General features: G+C 38.8%; 1 protein-coding gene across 1 annotated transcript in view; it reads left to right on the top strand.

Annotated features, from left to right (window-relative positions):
• Positions 1-17895, top strand: part of LOC124545360 (activating signal cointegrator 1 complex subunit 3) — a 239304-nt gene that overhangs the window by 143566 nt on the left and 77843 nt on the right. The window contains exons 23-26 of the mRNA XM_047124265.1: positions 1565-1676; positions 4313-4481; positions 4617-4837; positions 14658-14936. Of these exons, the coding sequence (XP_046980221.1) occupies positions 1565-1676; positions 4313-4481; positions 4617-4837; positions 14658-14936 (781 nt within the window). The remainder of the gene's footprint in view (positions 1-1564; positions 1677-4312; positions 4482-4616; positions 4838-14657; positions 14937-17895) is intronic.

Here is a 17895-nt window from a genome sequence, read left to right as displayed (position 1 = left end):
ACAGTTGCATGAAGTAACTGACACAGTATCACATTTGTAGAAAAATTGTAATGAATGAGTAACGCAAGAAACTTACCTGTTCAAAATAATGGCGACTGAATGGCAAACAACAAAAGCTCCCCTGTGAAATGGCTGATAGTCATGGCACTCTATGTGAGAAGCAGAGATAGTTAACGTAGTTTGCCAAAAGCACATGACGTACCATCTGTCAGATTCTCTATAGGTAAGTGGTTGCCTTTCCTCTATTTTACATATTTTTCAGTATGTGAATTTCCAAGACTTTTATAGGGTTAAAATATAAATAGTTTAAGTTTATAAAACCAGGAGTAAAGCCTAAACAGAGGTCGTGATATGGATTGGGGAAATAAAAAAGTGACATATAGTTAGTAGAGATCATACAAGAAAATATCCAGGGTGGGTAATCTTTTTGTGTTTAATTTCAAGAGTGACAAGTTGATCAAGAGGAAAACCCAAAGAAAAGACTAGGCAATTTGGTCTGAAGGGGGGAAACAAGCTCAAAGGAGGAAGGTCACCCAGTGTTCGTAATTACTTTGTCCCGTCCAGAATGCTGCGTCTTGCCTTGGGAAGGGGGGAGGGTGATGAAGATGTGCGTGTGCGCGGGCGCATGCGCGTGTGCGCGCATGCACGCACGCACTTGCACATGTGCATGCTTGTGATTTTTTTTCTTTAACTCTGGACTAACAACTGAGATTCAGGCATGAAGGTGAAAACCAAATCATGATGATAGAAAGAAATTTGAAGTGACATAGAGGTAACTGAGCAGAAAAATGAAAATGTTGACAAATGGTGAAACAGAAGGAAGAAGTCCCTCTTTCATTTGGTGAAAGAGGAGCAATTAGTGAGTCTAGCAATCCCAAGCTTGGGGAAAAAAGAAACATTGTTGAGTAAAATATTAGGCATGTACTCAGGTTTATCAAAAATAGAATGAGTAACAAGTTGGTAATTTCATTCTCTGTGATGACTATTATTTGTTTGCCCTATTATCCGTCACACTGCTCCCCCCCCCCCCCCTCCACCCCATCTCCCCCCCCCCTCTCCTCTCCCTCTTTGCCCCCCCCCCCCCCCCCTCGCCCTCACCCTCACCTTCTCTGAAACGAATATTGATCAATTGGAAGTGTGACGATATTAAGAAAAACATCACTGTACACATTAATAGTCACAGGTTGTGTAAACTGAAGCCTAACATAATTATGATAATGTGATTATTCCACCTCATACATAATTTTACTGTCAGTGAAGAGTCATTATTGTGACATTAACAAGAATGGCCCTATTATGCTTCTACAGGAGACACCAAATATTACTTTTGTGTCTGTGGTTCATTTTCCATCACGTAGAGAATTCGTTCTGCTTGTGAGGAAATTGTTGATATAGTCACAAATCTGGCTAAATATCTTATGGGGATATATTTTCTGTTGTAATTGTTAATGTATTACTGAATCATTCATACAATTCCATTTCTAACTCATTATGTTCATTATTCATAATGTGTTGCAAACTCATTGTATTTATCTGTAAATAAATGTATATAAATTGCTTCAAGGTGGAATGACAAAGTTCATGGGAGAACTCAAGAAGCATTCTATATATGGATTGAAGATCCAGACAATAATTACTTGCATCACTGGGAACTATTTCTTATAACGAAGAAGCAGGTATATGCAAAAAAAAAGTTGTTATTATTTCTATATCATGCAACTTTTTGTGGTCTGAAGTGTTCTCTGATAACTTTTTCTCTTTTCTTTTCTCCCCTCTTCATTTCTATTTCTTACCAAAATAGTTGTTATATTTCATCAACTTAAAAAAGTCCTGAGGTATCATTTGCAATGCATGAAACAGTGTTAAGTATTATTCTTGAATAGTTAAAGTAAGTGTACATTTATAAGGGTTTTTGTAAAAAATCATCCAAAAAATATTTGAAGTGTATCCCTAATTTCAAATTAATGTAAAAGGTGAAGAAATTAAATCCAGTTGACTGTACACACATAGTCTAGATGATTTTTATATTAACTTTGGTCTTCATATCTCTCTCTGCAATTATCTTCACCACTGTTGCATTCCTTCCAAGTCAAATTCAAACTTGTTTATTCGTATTAATTTATGTTAATCAGTACCCCAATGCATGGTTGATTGTGAACTGAACTCATTGACTTCATCAGTAAGGATCAATTTGTTTGAATACTGTTTCTGTTGTCAATTCCTTGAGACTGTTTCATAAAAATTTAAATGGTTTATCTCTTTCTTTAATTTTGTCTGCAGGTTTGTGTTAATTATACAATTTAGAAGATAGAGACTACATAAAGATGAATTCATTTTTAATTTATATGTTTAATAATAATAGTATTAGACATAATGATAATATCCTTAATGTTGTATAACTACTCAAAAACAATTGTCACACATACGTGTAGTAATAGTATACTCTCTAGACTTTCCAATTCAAGCCATTCATGTATGCAGCTTTCCTGTCACCTGCCAAAAAGTCAAATAAATGAAATTATTTACCATTAAAAACACAAAATTTTAGTTTTTTCTTTTATTTAAGTAGTCTGAAATCCACCATTTTGTAACAGGAACTGTTTGCTGTAACAGAAGACAGATGTGTGACACATAAACACCTATAATAGGAAATGGAGTTCAGTAGCTTTGAAGCTTTGACTCTTTTTTTTTTTTTTATAGTAGACAAAACACACACACACACACACACACACACACACACACACACACACACACACACAACTAAATGCACACTACCATGACCATAGATCTAAAGCTAGTGAACACTAGTTTCTATTACACGTCTTCTATGCGCCACAAATCAGTTTGCTATATGTGAGTGGTTGCCTTTGCCTTATTTTATGTATTGTTCCATTAGACTTTGACTGCCAAGTGATAACTCGACATTTTCTTGGCATTAATTATGAAGCTCATTACGAGGTGTAGTTTTTATCTTCTATTATTATTACAGTAGCATGCTGTGTTGCTCTGGAAAATGCAGCTGCCATCATTTTGCAGCCTCTGACCACTGGCTAATAAGTAATGACTGACACTGAAAAAATCTGTATCAAGTGAGAAAGATGGTACCCCAGTTTCACAGACATTTTCTGTTGACCCCATATTAAACAGTTAAAGAAAGAAATGGGGATGGACATAAAAAATTCCATCTGTCTTTCATTAAGGTTTTACAGGTCAAGTCTGATGGATCTGTATTTAGTTAGGTTCATTGTTTCACTGTCACTCTTATCTGGTGCTTCTTATTTTGAGACATGTGCTCTTAAAAACTGTTTTGTTGATAGGTTTGAGGGGAAAAAGAATATGAACTAGCTAATCCAACAAATGTGTGTTGGCTCACCTGGTCACATATTGGATGATGAGCTATAGGCATAAGGCTGTTGAGTCCAAGAGAGTGATGTGTGTATAGACACCACAAGCATTGACATACTGAAAGAGTTAATCCAGGAAGTGACGACATGCTGCATAGTCCCACTGTGAACATTGACATTGGACTTCTGCCCAAAGTTCAGTGGTTGCATCAACATTTTGTCTCATTCTTGTGTGAATGAGAATCAAAACAAATTGTTATTGTGTATCAAACAATGAAAAATGCAGCATGGAATAATGACAGTATTATGAAAAGGATAGGTTGCTACTCACTAAATAGTCGAGATGATGAGTCACAGACAAGTACAGCCTTTTTATTGTTGTGCATTGTATGACTGTTTAAAATGAACTGTATGATACAAAGCTTTGCCAGCTGATAGACAGCTCAGAAGTTAAAATCTGCAGAAGTTTGTTCCATCACTCATTACAGATGGTTAGAAGAATCTAAGAAAGAACAAAATTTGCAAGAAACTTTTGGGCAGGAAACATTTTGAAAGTGTTGCTGATATGAATAGCGGAGTTGAACAGTGGGTTTAATGGATTAGTGCCAGTCAACTACGGAATGGAAAGTTTAGAGCTCATGAAAATTAATGACAGATGTTTAAATAATGGGACTGATTATGTAGCGAAATAAAGTAAGCTTAAATTTTATAAGTGAGCTGTTTTTTTCCAATAAAATATCTTACTCAAATTTATTAAAGCCAGACATCCGTCACTTCATGGATTAAGCTCATAAAGTTGGTCCACATAAAGTTTAGGTAGTATTTCAAGAAAAATTAATCTGTGCTATAATTCCTAAAAATAGCAGTAACCTGAATATTTGGCATTTTTGTACGTAGTGTCTTCTGTCTGATTAGTTCAAATTAATTCAAACCTTTCAGTGTCGATCTGTTATTTTCCATTCCCACAGGTAATAAAACGTGAGCCACAAGAACTTGTGATGACAATCCCACTGTCTGAGCCACTGCCATCTCAGTATATCGTCCGTGCCACAAGTGACCGCTGGCTGGGCTCTTCGACTATGCTGCCCCTCACGTTCCAGCACCTGATTTTGCCAGAAACTCATCCCCCACACACAGGTACAGTTAACTGTCAGAGATAAGTATTCCAATGTCTTACTTCCACCCACTTCCTCAGTTTGCCCTCGTACATTGACGCCATATGTGCCTGTAAGTGTAAGGACAAGGCAGTTCAGTTCTGCTTTTCCATTACAGATTTACTGCCTCTGCAACCTCTGCCAGTGACGGCGTTAAACGATCCGAAGCTGGAGGTGTTGTACAACTTTACACACTTCAACCCAATACAGACACAAGTCTTCCATTGCCTGTATCATACGGACAACAACGTTCTCCTTGGTGCTCCCACAGGCTCCGGGAAGACGATATGTGCCGAAATTGCCATGTTCAGAGTCTTCCGAGAATACCCTGGACAGACGGTAAAACATGTTGCTATGTTTATCCATTTGTTACCCATCCTTGGCAGTTATTAACTACAGTAAATAAATTTCCTTGCTGCCACAATGTCTCTTATTCAATATTTACATTGATGATGATTTTGAGATGGTCAAAATTAGATCAAAATAAATTTACTGAAAAGCGAATAACTTGGTGTCATTTGTACTAGGTATGACTTGTGGTAAGTGCAAAATCTTGGGTTTGAGTCCCTGTCTGGTACTTATTTTCACACGTCACCAACAAATAGAACATCTGTACCTATACAGCTGATGCCAAGTTATTTGCATTCAGCAAATTTATTTTGATCACTATACCATTTTCAGAAGATTAATTTTCCATCTTCGGGCACCTGTTAGACCTAAATGCGTTATTCGTTACTTCTCAACATGTGGTGATTTAGGAAGTAATATCTTGTAATTGGTTATTATATTTTACATTAAACTACTATGCTTATGGAAACTGGAGGTGTAACAGGCATACTAAATATTCTTAGCAGTTGTCATGGTCATTATAACTGGAGTCTGCTAATCTGTCCAATACCATATAGCTTTAAATGTCAATTGTTAAGTAAGTTATAATTTGATGAAAAATGTCAGACTGTCATGTTATTGCTTTTAATCTTTAATGTCTCTCTGTTAATTACTTTCAATGTTAAGTATTTTCAAAAGAGCATTGCTGCATAGGCAAATTCTATTTTCAGTAAATAGTGCTATGTGTAATGCAAAGGAGACTGTCCCCCTCTCTCTCTCTCTCTCTCTCTCTCTCTCTCTCTCTCTCTCTCTCTCTCTAAGGACTGTCACAATTTTTGTAACTATGTGCCAAGTTTTTTCATAGCTAATCCCAGACACATGTTTGTCCCAGATTTAACAATTTTGAAACAATTTATCCTGAATTACATATATTTCACATGTATCGGTATATTTTATTATTAGTTGTAGTTTAGTTGACTAAACTGTTTGAGGAAGAGATTCTACTCTACCAAAGAGTACCCTCTTACTTTGTTGTGCACAAAATCATGCCTCACCTGTACTTGCGAAATTATATAAGGCTGTATCGTGTGCTACGTTATTTTACGCTATATTCCATTAGTCATGTTTTTATTTTTCTTCAGCCATATCTCCTGGCAAGAATGAGCTCAGAGAAATGCGAGTGCTCCTTCAATTGACAGTTGCAAAAAGAAATGCCATTCAACAGTGACACAGTTGTTCTTCTGAATCAAAAGGAAAAGTGAGAAGCAACAGGCGTGTTTCTGGTTTCTCACCGAGCGAGGTGGCGCAGTGGTTAGCACACTGGACTCACATTCAGGTTGACGATGGTTCAAACCTGCGTCTGGCCATTCTGATTTAGGTTTTCCATGATTTCCGTCAATCGCTTCAGGCAAATGCTGGGATGGTTCCTTTGAAAGGGCATGGCTGACTTCCTCCCACATCCTTCCATAATCTGATGGAACCGATGACCTTGCTGTTTGGTCCCCTACCCCCTCCCAATCAACCAACCAACCAACCAGTCAACCAATCTAGTTTCTCAGTAAGTCACAGTAGACTTGTAGATATGCAACTCCACTTAAAAAGTGGCAAACATGACAGAGCAATCACCACAGCAGTGTCTAGTGCAACATTAAAGTCATTCTTTAAATCTGAGAAACCTTGTGGTCTGAAGGAGAGATTTGATGCAGCTGAGGGAGTCTTGACATATCATATAGTCCAGCACAATCATAGCTTCAGAACTATGGGGTGGCTGTAGATTTTTCCAAGCAAAATTAGAGCATAACCTTCAACAGTACCTGCAATTTTGACAGCTGCCGTCCCTCTCGTACTAAAAAGTCCCTCCCATACAGTCTGCTCACCCTATGTATGGCAATGTTGAACAATCCCTTCCCCAGTAAAGGTCCCACTGAGGCCTTCACTATCAGGCATTACCCTCCAAACATAGTCCACAAACATATCTTGCGTGCCATATCCACATCTGCCCCTTAATCCTGCAATGACACTCATTAACCAGTTACAAAGGAGTGCCCCATCATTATCCAGTATCACTCCAAACTGGAACAACTTGACCAAATCCTTTGCCAGTGTTTTGACTACCTTAACAATTCTTCCCACGCACACCAAAATTGTTTTCCACTGCCTACACAATGTAAGTAATATCATTACTTGTCCTCACAAGATCCTTACCCTGACTCTTTGCCGCCTGGGTCGTATCTCTGTGGAAAACCCAGGTGCAGAACTGTCATATGTATCCTATTCCAGTCCCATCAGAAGTATTCTATGTTATCAGGTATAGGGCCATACGTGAAAGCGTTCATGCCATGTACCAGCTCCTTCCTTCTGATTCCAATCTCTCTCTCTCTGGGAATTGTCCTTAAAATATATCCTTCAAGCCCATGATCTTTATGACCTCAATTTCTGCTAGCACCTGTACCACACTCACCTCCACTCCTGTCTCATCATCTCCCACTTCACTCCATTAACATATACTTGCATTTCTCCCTCTGATGCCTTCCTCTTCCTCTGTTCTCTCTCTCCTACCATTGACACCCCCTATCAACCCAATCCACCACTTCGTGTTTCATACTCAGCCTTCACTGCTCACACCGTTGTTGACTTCCCTGGTATCACATTACTATCCTGTCCCCTTGCTGCCTCTCCTTCCCTTACTTTCAATCAGTGAGTGGTTCTACTACATGTTGTGCGATTACCTTTACTTATCTCATTATTTATTTACAGAAAGAACAAAGATGAAACAAAGACGCAAATCAGATTAGATTCAGTTTTCATTCTATAGACCCAAAAAATGACATGATTCTTGTGGGTGTGGAATATGTCAGAAAGTATAACATAAAATATTTGAATATAATACTCACTACCCTGATCATTCGTCAGGAGATTGTCAAAATAGGTGAATACAGTGTGGTAAACTTGAACAGCTAATATTTACAGAATTAACACGCTGACAGAATGAAACATTGTTACGCACTATTGATAAGTTTGTCAAAAAAATACCTAATCTTGACTGTTGTGACCAAGTGTTGTCAAAACTGAAATCTAACAGACATTTTTACTTAAGCTGGCTAAACAGTCTCTGTTAAGATATTTATCTATAGAATAGAAGGAGTTGCCTATCAAAAAGCCTTTCAAACTCTGTTTAAACCATGCTTTATCCGAAACAAAGTTTTTAGTGGTTGCTGGCAATTTATTGAAAATAAGTGTTCCTGAATATTGGACCCATTTGTGGACTGAGATAAGTGGTTTTAGGTCTTTATGCACAAGGGCTATTCTTAAAGTAGGGAACGTTTCCACCTGATGGCGCTAGGCACGCGCAAATCGCGTATATTTTTGTATGTGCATGCTCGGCAGCTCAGTCGGCATCCATCCGTGACAGCGAGGACATCTCTACACATCTGGTTTTTTTGATATTCGAATTTGAAATGTGCGCTGCTATAAAAAATCCCACCAGTTGTGCAGTCTGTGATATGGTTTTCATTGACAAAAACCTAAAACGTATAGAAATTTATCATGAACTGTGCGAAGTGTATAGAAACAATGTAATGAGTGAATGTTCCGTCCGGAAATGGTGCACTCGGTTTAAAAATGGCCGAACCAATGTTCATGATGAAGAGAAGAGTGGACGCCTGAGCATTGTGCCTGACGATCTTGTCGCTAAAATTGATTAAACGATTCGTGAAAACTGTCGCTTCGCAATAACGGAGCTTTCACTTTCTTTTCCACAAGTTTCACGGACTTTGTTGTTTGAAATTGTCACCCAAGAGATTGGCTACCGCAAATTTTGTGCACAATGGGTGCCCGAAATGCTTTCAGAGCACCATAAAGAACAGGAAATTGGGGGCGACATTGATATTTCTGGAGACCTACCACAAGCGTGGTGATTCATAACTGGATCGAATCATAACCGGTGATGAGACTTGGGTGAAATATGTCAATTGCGAGACAAAATTACAGTCCATGGAGTGGGGGCACACAAGGTCACCCCAAAAACCTAGAAAATGTTTGCAAACCTTGTCAACAAGGAAGTTGGCGACAGTGGTTTGGGATGGGCAAGGTGTGCTTCTTATTGATTTTCTCGAACATGGAGCAACCATAAATTCTGCACGGTATTTTCAATCTTTGCACAGCCTTAGAAGAGCAGTTCAAAACAAACGCCGAGGAAAGCTGATGTCCAAAATTTTGTTTTTGCACGACAATGCCCAACCTCACATGGCAAACCGCACTAAAGAACTCCTTAATTCATTCAAATGGGAAATTTTCCCTCATCTGCCTACAGCCCCGATCTTGCACCAACCGACTTCCACTTGTTTCCCAGGATGAAGAACTGGCTTGCAACACAGCGCTTTTATGATGACACAGAACTCCAGGCAGGCGTGACTCACTGGCTGAAGTCTCAGGCGGCAGAATTTTATGACGAAGGTCTTTCAAACCCTGTCCACCACTATGATAAGTGCCTCAGAGTGTTTGGTGACTGTGAAAAAGTAGTATGTCAGTTGCTCTTTCAGATGTATATAATAAAATGTATTTTTTTCCCCCCCTACTTTCTGAATAGCCCCTGTAGATTGTTCTTATTCCTATTATTGATACTATGTGTAGAGCTATTGGTTGGAAATAAAGATTCATTACTTGCAACAAATTTCATTAAGGAATAAATATACTGAGAAGTGTGGTTAGAATACTAAGTTCCTTGAACAGGTTTCTACACGATGTTCTGGAATTTACACCACAAATGAGTCATCACACGCTTTTCCGTCCTAAAAACTTTTGCTCAGTTTGATGAGTTACCCCAGAATATGATCCTATATGACTGAATGAAAGCAAGCAAACTATGCAAGTTTTTTTTATTTTTATATTTATATGTCTTACATCTGACATCATTCTCACTGCAAGTACAGACTAGTTTAGGTGCTTAAGCAATTCTGTGGTATGCCCTTTCCAACAGAATTTATTATTGAGTCAAACCCCAGAAATTTAACACCGTCAATCTGTTTGATTTGCATTGCTTCATATGTTACACACATGCTGGAAGGAAATCTCTTACAGGTTCTGAACTGCATATAGTGGGTCTTCTCAAAGGTTAACGACAGTGAATTAGCTAACTCAGAATATTATTGATACTCAAATTTCAATTAATACTGAAAGCTTAACCATATAAATGTTGAGTAATTCTTTCAAAGAGTGTCATTTTTATGGAGCTTATTTTGAACTGAGAGTTACTTCCTCATAATGTACATTACCAAATCGTTTGATTCAGGTACAGCAGGGAGACCAAAAATACACTACTGATACTAACAACAGTATCTTAACACCTGTACTACATTCTGTAGAAAAAAATTGCTCAATAATTGAATCTTAATCAATTCATCCTCCATGAATTTTTCTGAGAACTAGCATTTATCCCCCTGTAGCTTTATTTTTTAATAATCTAACTTCATATGGAGTACATTTTTGCCTGTTAATTTTTGTTGTATTTTCATCTACAATGTCGAGGAGTCTGACGATATAATTTCACTCAGCGTATGGTAAGCATCCCCCCCCCCATGAACCAATGAACCATGGACCTTGCCGTTGGTGGGGAGGCTTGCGTGCCTCAGCGATACAGATAGCCGTACCATAGGTGCAACCACAACGGAGGGGTATCTGTTGAGAGGCCAGACAAACGTGTGGTTCCTGAAGAGGGGCAGCAGCCTTTTCAGTAGTTGCAAGGGCAACAGTCTGGATGATTGACTGATCTGGCCTTGTAACAATAACTAAAACGGCCTTGCTGTGCTGGTACTGCGAACGGCTGAAAGCAAGGGGAAACTACAGCCGTAATTTTTCCCGAGGGCATGCAGCTTTACTGTATGGTTAAATGATGATGGCGTCCTCTTGGGTAAAATATTCTGGAGGTAAAATAGTCCCCCATTCGGATCTCCGGGGGGGGGGGGGGGGGGGGGGGGGCTACTCAAGAGGATGTCGTTAGCAGGAGAAAGAAAACTGGCGTTCTACAGATCGGAGCGTGGAATGTCAGATCCCTTAATCAGGCAGGTAGGTTAGAAAATTTAAAAAGGGAAATGGATAGGTTGAAGTTAGATATAGTGGGAATTAGTGAAGTTCGGTGGCAGGAGGAACAAGACTTCTGGTCAGGTGACTACAGGGTTATAAATTCAAAATCAAATAGGGGTAATGCAGGAGTAGGTTTAATAATGAATAGGAAAATAGGAATGCGGGTAAGCTACTACAAACAGCACAGTGAACGCATTATTGTGGCCAAGATAGATACGAAGCCCACACCTACTACAGTAGTACAAGTTTATATGCCAACTAGCTCTGCAGATGACGAAGAAATGTATGATGAAATAAAAGAAATTATTCAGATAGTGAAGGGAGACGAAAATTTAATAGTCATGGGTGACTGGAATTCGAGTGTAGGAAAAGGGAGAGAAGGAAACATAGTCGGTGAATATGGATTGGGGCTAAGAAATGAAAGAGGAAGCCGCCTGGTAGAATTTTGCACAGAGCACAACATAATCATAGCTAACACTTGGTTTAAGAATCATGAAAGAAGGTTGTATACATGGAAGAACCCTGGAGATACTAAAAGGTATCAGATAGATTATATAATGGTAAGACAGAGATTTAGGAACCAGGTTTTAAATTGTAAGACATTTCCAGGGGCAGATGTGGACTCGGACCACAATCTATTGGTTGTGACCTGTAGATTAAAACTGAAGAAACTGCAAAAAGGTGGGAATTTAAGGAGATGAGACCTGGAAAAACTGAAAGAACCAGAGGTTGTACAGTGTTTCAGGGAGAGCATAAGGGAGCAATTGACAGGAATGGGGGAAAGAAATACAGTAGAAGAAGAATGGGTAGCTTTGAGGGATGAAGTAGGGAAGGCAGCAGAGGATCAAGTAGGTAAAAAGACGAGGGTTAGTAGAAATCCTTGGGTAACAGAAGAAATATTGAATTTAATTGATCAAAGGAGAAAATATAAAAATGCAGTAAATGAAGCAGGCAAAAAGGAATACAAACGTCTCAAAAGTGAGATTGACAGCAAGTGCAAAATGGCTAAGCAGGGATGGCTAGAGGACAAATGTAAGGATGTAGAGGCTTATCTCACTAGGGGTAAGATAGATACTGCCTACAGGAAAATTAAAGAGACCTTTGGAGATAAGAGAACGACTTGTATGAATATCAAGAGCTCAGATGGAAACCCAGTTCTAAGCAAAGAAGGGAAAGCAGAAAGGTGGAAGGAGTATATAGAGGGTCTATACAAGGGTGATGTACTTGAGGACAATATTATGGAAATGGAAGAGGATGTAGATGAAGATGAAATGGGAGATACGATACTGCGTGAAGAGTTTGAGAGAGCACTGAAAGACCTGAGTCGAAACAAGGCCCCCGGAGTAGACAACATTCAATTGGAACTACTGACGGCCTTGGGAGTGCCAGTCCTGACAAAACTCTACCATCTGGTGAGCAAGATGTATGAAACAGGCGAAATACCCTCAGACTTCAAGAAGAATATAATAATTCCAATCCCAAAGAAAGCAGGTGTTGACAGATGTCAAAATTACCGAACTATCAGTTTAATAAGTGACAGCTGCAAAATACTAACACAAATTCTTTACAGACGAATGGAAAAACTAGTAGAAGCCAACCTCGGGGAAGATCAGTTTGGATTCCGTAGAAACACTGGAACACGTGAGGCAATACTGACCTTACGACTTATCTTAGAAGGAAGATTAAGGAAAGGCAAACCTACGTTTCTAGCATTTGTAGACTTAGAGAAAGCTTTTGACAATGTTGACTGGAATACTCTCTTTCAAATTCTAAAGGTGGCAGGTGTAAAATACAGGGAGCGAAAGGCTATTTACAATTTGTACAGAAACCAGATGGCAGTTATAAGAGTCGAGGGGTATGAAAGGGAAGCAGTGGTTGGGAAGGGAGTAAGACAGGGTTGTAGCCTCTCCCCGATGTTGTTCAATCTGTATATTGAGCAAGCAGTAAAGGAAACAAAAGAAAAATTCGGAGTAGGTATTAAAATCCATGGAGAAGAAATAAAAACTTTGAGGTTCGCTGATGACATTGTAATTCTGTCAGAGACAGCAAAGGACTTGGAAGAGCAGTTGAATGGAATGGACAGTGTCTTGAAAGGAGAATATAAGATGAACATCAACAAAAGCAAAACGAAGATAATGGAATGTAGTCGAATTAAGTCGGGTGATGCTGAGGGAATTAGATTAGGAAATGAGACACTTAAAGTAGTAAAGGAGTTTTGCTATTTGGGGATCAAAATAACTGATGATGGTCGAAGTAGAGAGGATATAAAATGTAGACTGGCAATTGCAAGGAAAGCGTTTCTGATGAAGAGGAATTTGTTAACATCGAGTATAGATTTAAGTGTCAGGAAGTCATTTCTGAAAGTATTTGTATGGAGTGTAGCCATGTATGGAAGTGAAACATGGACGATAAATAGTTTGGACAAGAAGAGAATAGAAGCATTCGAAATTTGGTGCTACAGAAGAATGTTGAAGATTAGATGGGTAGATCACATAACTAATGAGGAAGTATTGAATAGGATTGGGGAGAAGAGAAGTTTGTGGCACAACTTGACCAGAAGGCGGGATCGGTTGGTAGGACATGTTCTGAGGCACCAAGGGATCACCAATTTAGTATTGGAGGGCGGCGTGGAGGGTAAAAATCTTAAAGGGAGACCAAGAGATGAATACACTAAGCAGATTCAGAAGGATGTAGATTGCAGTAGGTACTGGGAGATGAAGAAGCTTGCACAGGATAGAGTAGCATGGAGAGCTGCATCAAACCAGTCTCAGGACTGAAGACCACAACAACAACATGGTAAGCATAAGGTTATGTATGTTCCTTGTGTTGTAAATATGGCCAAAGTGATTTTTCTCACATACTTTTAGTCTGCAGAACGAGAATATTATGATTTCATAAATATGTATTGCTGGGACAGTTAACTGTTGTAGTTTCACAAGCAATGGTGATTTGGTTGTGCAGCATACAAGAATTTAACAAGTTTCTTCTGAAATTTCAGTTTCCAGCATACACTACTTGAACTTCCCCAAAAAACTATACCACACCTAATGCCAGGTACAAAATAACCACGATATGTTAATTTTCTAATATTTTCATCGTGAATGTTGAACTTAGTAATTTACTTGCTGGAAATTTAACATGACTATCTCAGTTTAAAGCATTATTCAAATCTAACCTTAGGAACTTGACCGTATCAACTCCTTTGATAAACTCGTTGTTTTGATCTATTTTTATCTCCTGGCATTTTGAAGGTTGGATTGTAATTGCACCACATGGATTTTTGCAGTGTCCAGTTTAGACTCATTCAATGGCTCCAGTTTTCTACACTACTGTTGGTGTCACATAGTGCCCAGATTTTTTTGCTGTGTCTGTACCTTTGAGTAATGCATATGTATTATGTGCCAACAGAACTGTTAGAGAATCTGTATTTATGAGTCTGTCATTTACATGTTTTTTTTTAACAAGATTTGCCCTAGAATAGAACCCTGAGAAATGACTTGTGAAAATGTACTCAGTTTAGATTCATGATTCACTGCATGTGAAATGTCAGTCACCCTTCGTCTTCTGCTCCGCAGCTACAGTATATGCCATGGTAAAGAACTGTCTGTCCTCACATTTTATCTGACTATCTGACAAGAAAGCCTGGTCTAGCATTGAAAGATCAGAGAATACACCCACAACTTTACTCCTCTCTCTCTTTCTGTTTGTTACTTGCATTTCAATTTACTGATGTCTACTACTGATCTTGCAGGTGGTGTACATTGCACCACTGAAGGCACTGGTCCGTGAGCGTGTGGAAGACTGGCGCACAAAGCTCGGTACTCGCTTGGGCAAGAGTGTGATTGAGTTGACTGGTGATGTTACCCCAGATGCCCGCGCCATTGCCAATGCTGACGTTGTTGTGACGACACCTGAGAAGTGGGATGGTGTGAGCCGGAGCTGGCAGACTCGTGGATATGTTCAGAAGGTGGCACTGGTCGTGATCGACGAAATACATCTGCTCGGTGAAGATCGTGGTCCTGTCCTTGAGGTGAATCAAAGTAAAATTTTTACAAATGTTGTTTGCTAAAACTTATGGTTGTTAAGGGCTTATATACTTGCAGTTCTGAAGATTTCAGGGATAAAATACTGGGAGCAATAGGTTGTCTACAACTTGTACAATAACAAGACTGCAGTTACAAGAGCTGATGGATATTAAAAGGAGGCAGTATTCTAAAAGGGAGTGATACAGGGTTGTAATCTTTCCTCCATGTTATTAAATCTGAACATTCACAAGTAGGAAAGGAAACCAAGGAGAAATCTGTAAAAAGGAAGTAAAGTTCTGAGAGAAGAAATAAAAACTCTAATGGATGCTGGTAACATTGTAGTTCTGTTACAGAAGGCAGTTGAAAGGAATCAATAGTGTCTTGAACAGAGGATACAAGAGAATTAAATGGAATATAGAATGTAGACTGGAAATAGCAGAAAAAAGCTTCCTGGAGATAAAGAAATGTGTTAATGCTGAATATAAATTTGTTTGAGGAAGTCATTTCTGTGAGCATTTGTCTGTAGTGTAGTGTAGTGTAGTGTAGTGTAGTGTTATATGCAGGCAAAATATAGACAGTAAACAGAACATATAAAATGAGAACAGAAGCTTTTGAAACATGGTTCTACAGAAGAGTGCTGGGTGGATGAGGTAACTAAGGTTGAAGTACCAAATCAAATGAGGTTTGTGGCACAGCTTGACTAAAAGAAGGGATTGGTTAATAGGACACATTCTGAGGCATCATGGAATCACCAATTTAGTGTTGGAGGGAAGGGCAGGAAGGTAAAAATTGTAGAGGGAGATTAAGAGATATATACAGTAAGCAGATTCAGGAGGATGCAAGTTGCAGTAGTTATTTGGAGATGAAGAGGCCTACGCAGGATGGAGTATCATCGAGAGCTGCATCAAACCATTTTCAGGCTGCAGCAGAAGCACTTGACTCAATGAGCTTTTTCCTCTTCTTAAGGCCACAAGTGAACTTAATCTTTTAAAGTGACAAAATAAATGTGCAGTTGTATCATTCTTGCCACACCATAATGTTAAATTTGACAGTGTGTGTTCATATTTAAAACAGCTGTGTGAGAGGCTCGATGGAGATCTTGCTTGAGACACTGTTTGTGTCACATCTATACCAGTTTCAAGATTACACTTTTTGTGTACCAGTCTTGGTAAATTTTTGTGGACTTTAGCATTTTCAATGATTCCCAAATGCAAAAAAACTGATAATTGATGCACATGACCCTGCTCTAGCTATCTTTTTAGGCTTATTCCTTAGGAAGCCCAAGATAGTGGACTATGGAAAGACAACAACATTCTACCTATGGAGAAAGTGATTGACCTAGTACATTATCTGCCCAAATGAGGACCTGACTAGGGTATGTCTCCTGGGTTGTAGCCAGAGGCACAGAAATGGTTCACTGCTGCCCTCCAGAAACAACATGGTCAGGACGTACAGTGTATTTATCAAACCTTAGCTGCTTACACCACTTTTCTGGCAGTATCCATAGACCTCTGTTCCACTGTTATGTCGCTATCTCCTCAACTGTCTCTGTCAGCTGTTCATCATCTGCTGTTTGTCTCAGATGATAGTGACAACGCTTCAATGTAAGCTGAGATTCTATTTTCAGTTTGTGTGTTTCACAAAGTAACAACCCTCAGAAGTCGTCACAAACTTTGACTACCCCACAACCAAGTTGTCACTCAGATGGAAAAGACAGCAATAATTTCTGAAATTACAGGTTGTGATAGTAAAATGTGTTGTATCTTTATTACATAGGGTGATTCCATGATGATGATGATGATGATGATGATGATGATGATGATGATACAAACTTTCAGGGAAGATGGAGAAGTGTAAATGTATCAGTTTGAGTTGAGAGGCCCTGGTCTGAAAATGACTTAGCCAAAAGCTACAAACTAAGGTTGTTCTGATACCTCTGACAGCAGACCTCTTCTACTGGAAGCTCTTAGTACAGACCAAAACAAGGCGAAAAAGGTCAAGTACACATGGGCTGTAAAACACAAACCTTAAGAGCTTTGGCCTTTTGGTCAGAAACTCACATGTTTATCTGTCTTTTTGTTGTGCCTGTTCGCAACTTAACATCTCCTCTATAAGGTGAGCAGCTGCCCTCTTAGGTTATTAGTGAATGATGCTGTCATTTACCATTTAGTAAGTCATCAGAAGATTGAAACCAGGTTCAGACAGGATATCTGTGTGGTGTGAAAAAGTGGCAGTTGACCCTAAATAATGGAAAGTGTGAGTTCATACACATGAGTACTATAAGGAATCCACTACACTTCAGCTGCACGATAAATCACACAAATCTAAATGCTGCAAATTCAACTAGAATACTATATGTTCAACTTCAGTTGGAATGATCATATATGTAAAGTTGTGGGGAAGGTGAAGCAAAGACTTGTATTTTTGTCATATTTTCATTTTCTGTCATTCCTTAGTTGCTACAAAATTCATGGAAATATGTTCTGTCTGCACAACTAAATGAAATGCCGTTTACTTTCTGCCATATACGTTTTGCTTTTTTTATTTGTGGCCTTAATACGTGTTTCTTTTTATACATATAATAAATGTATTATTTACTACTTACAGTATGTTACTATGTTACATTTTGTCATATTTTTCTCTTGTTTTTCAGATTGAAGATAACTTTCGTAGCAAAGATATTGTGATGTTAAATTATAGTTTGGTGTTACTTATTATTTCCAGTGTAATTAGTCCATATGTGTGGCCCTGGAGATGTGTTTACTCAGTTCTCATGCTCCAGCTGGCCAATTTCCAGCATTTTTTCACCCACATTTATTATAACACATCACTTGCACTTTTCATTTTATGATCTACTGTATATGTGTGTGTTTACAGAGTGTAGCATTGCCAACTGTCAACTGTCGCTGTATGTGTATCTTTTGTTTTTGCGTTGTGTGTGTGTGTGTGTGTGTGTGGGGGGGG

This window comes from Schistocerca americana, chromosome 8 (genome assembly GCF_021461395.2).
Source record: "Schistocerca americana isolate TAMUIC-IGC-003095 chromosome 8, iqSchAmer2.1, whole genome shotgun sequence".
NCBI lineage: Eukaryota > Metazoa > Arthropoda > Insecta > Orthoptera > Acrididae > Schistocerca > Schistocerca americana.
The sequence above is the reverse complement of the archived record's forward strand: the minus strand, read 5'-3'. Positions and strand labels throughout refer to the sequence as shown.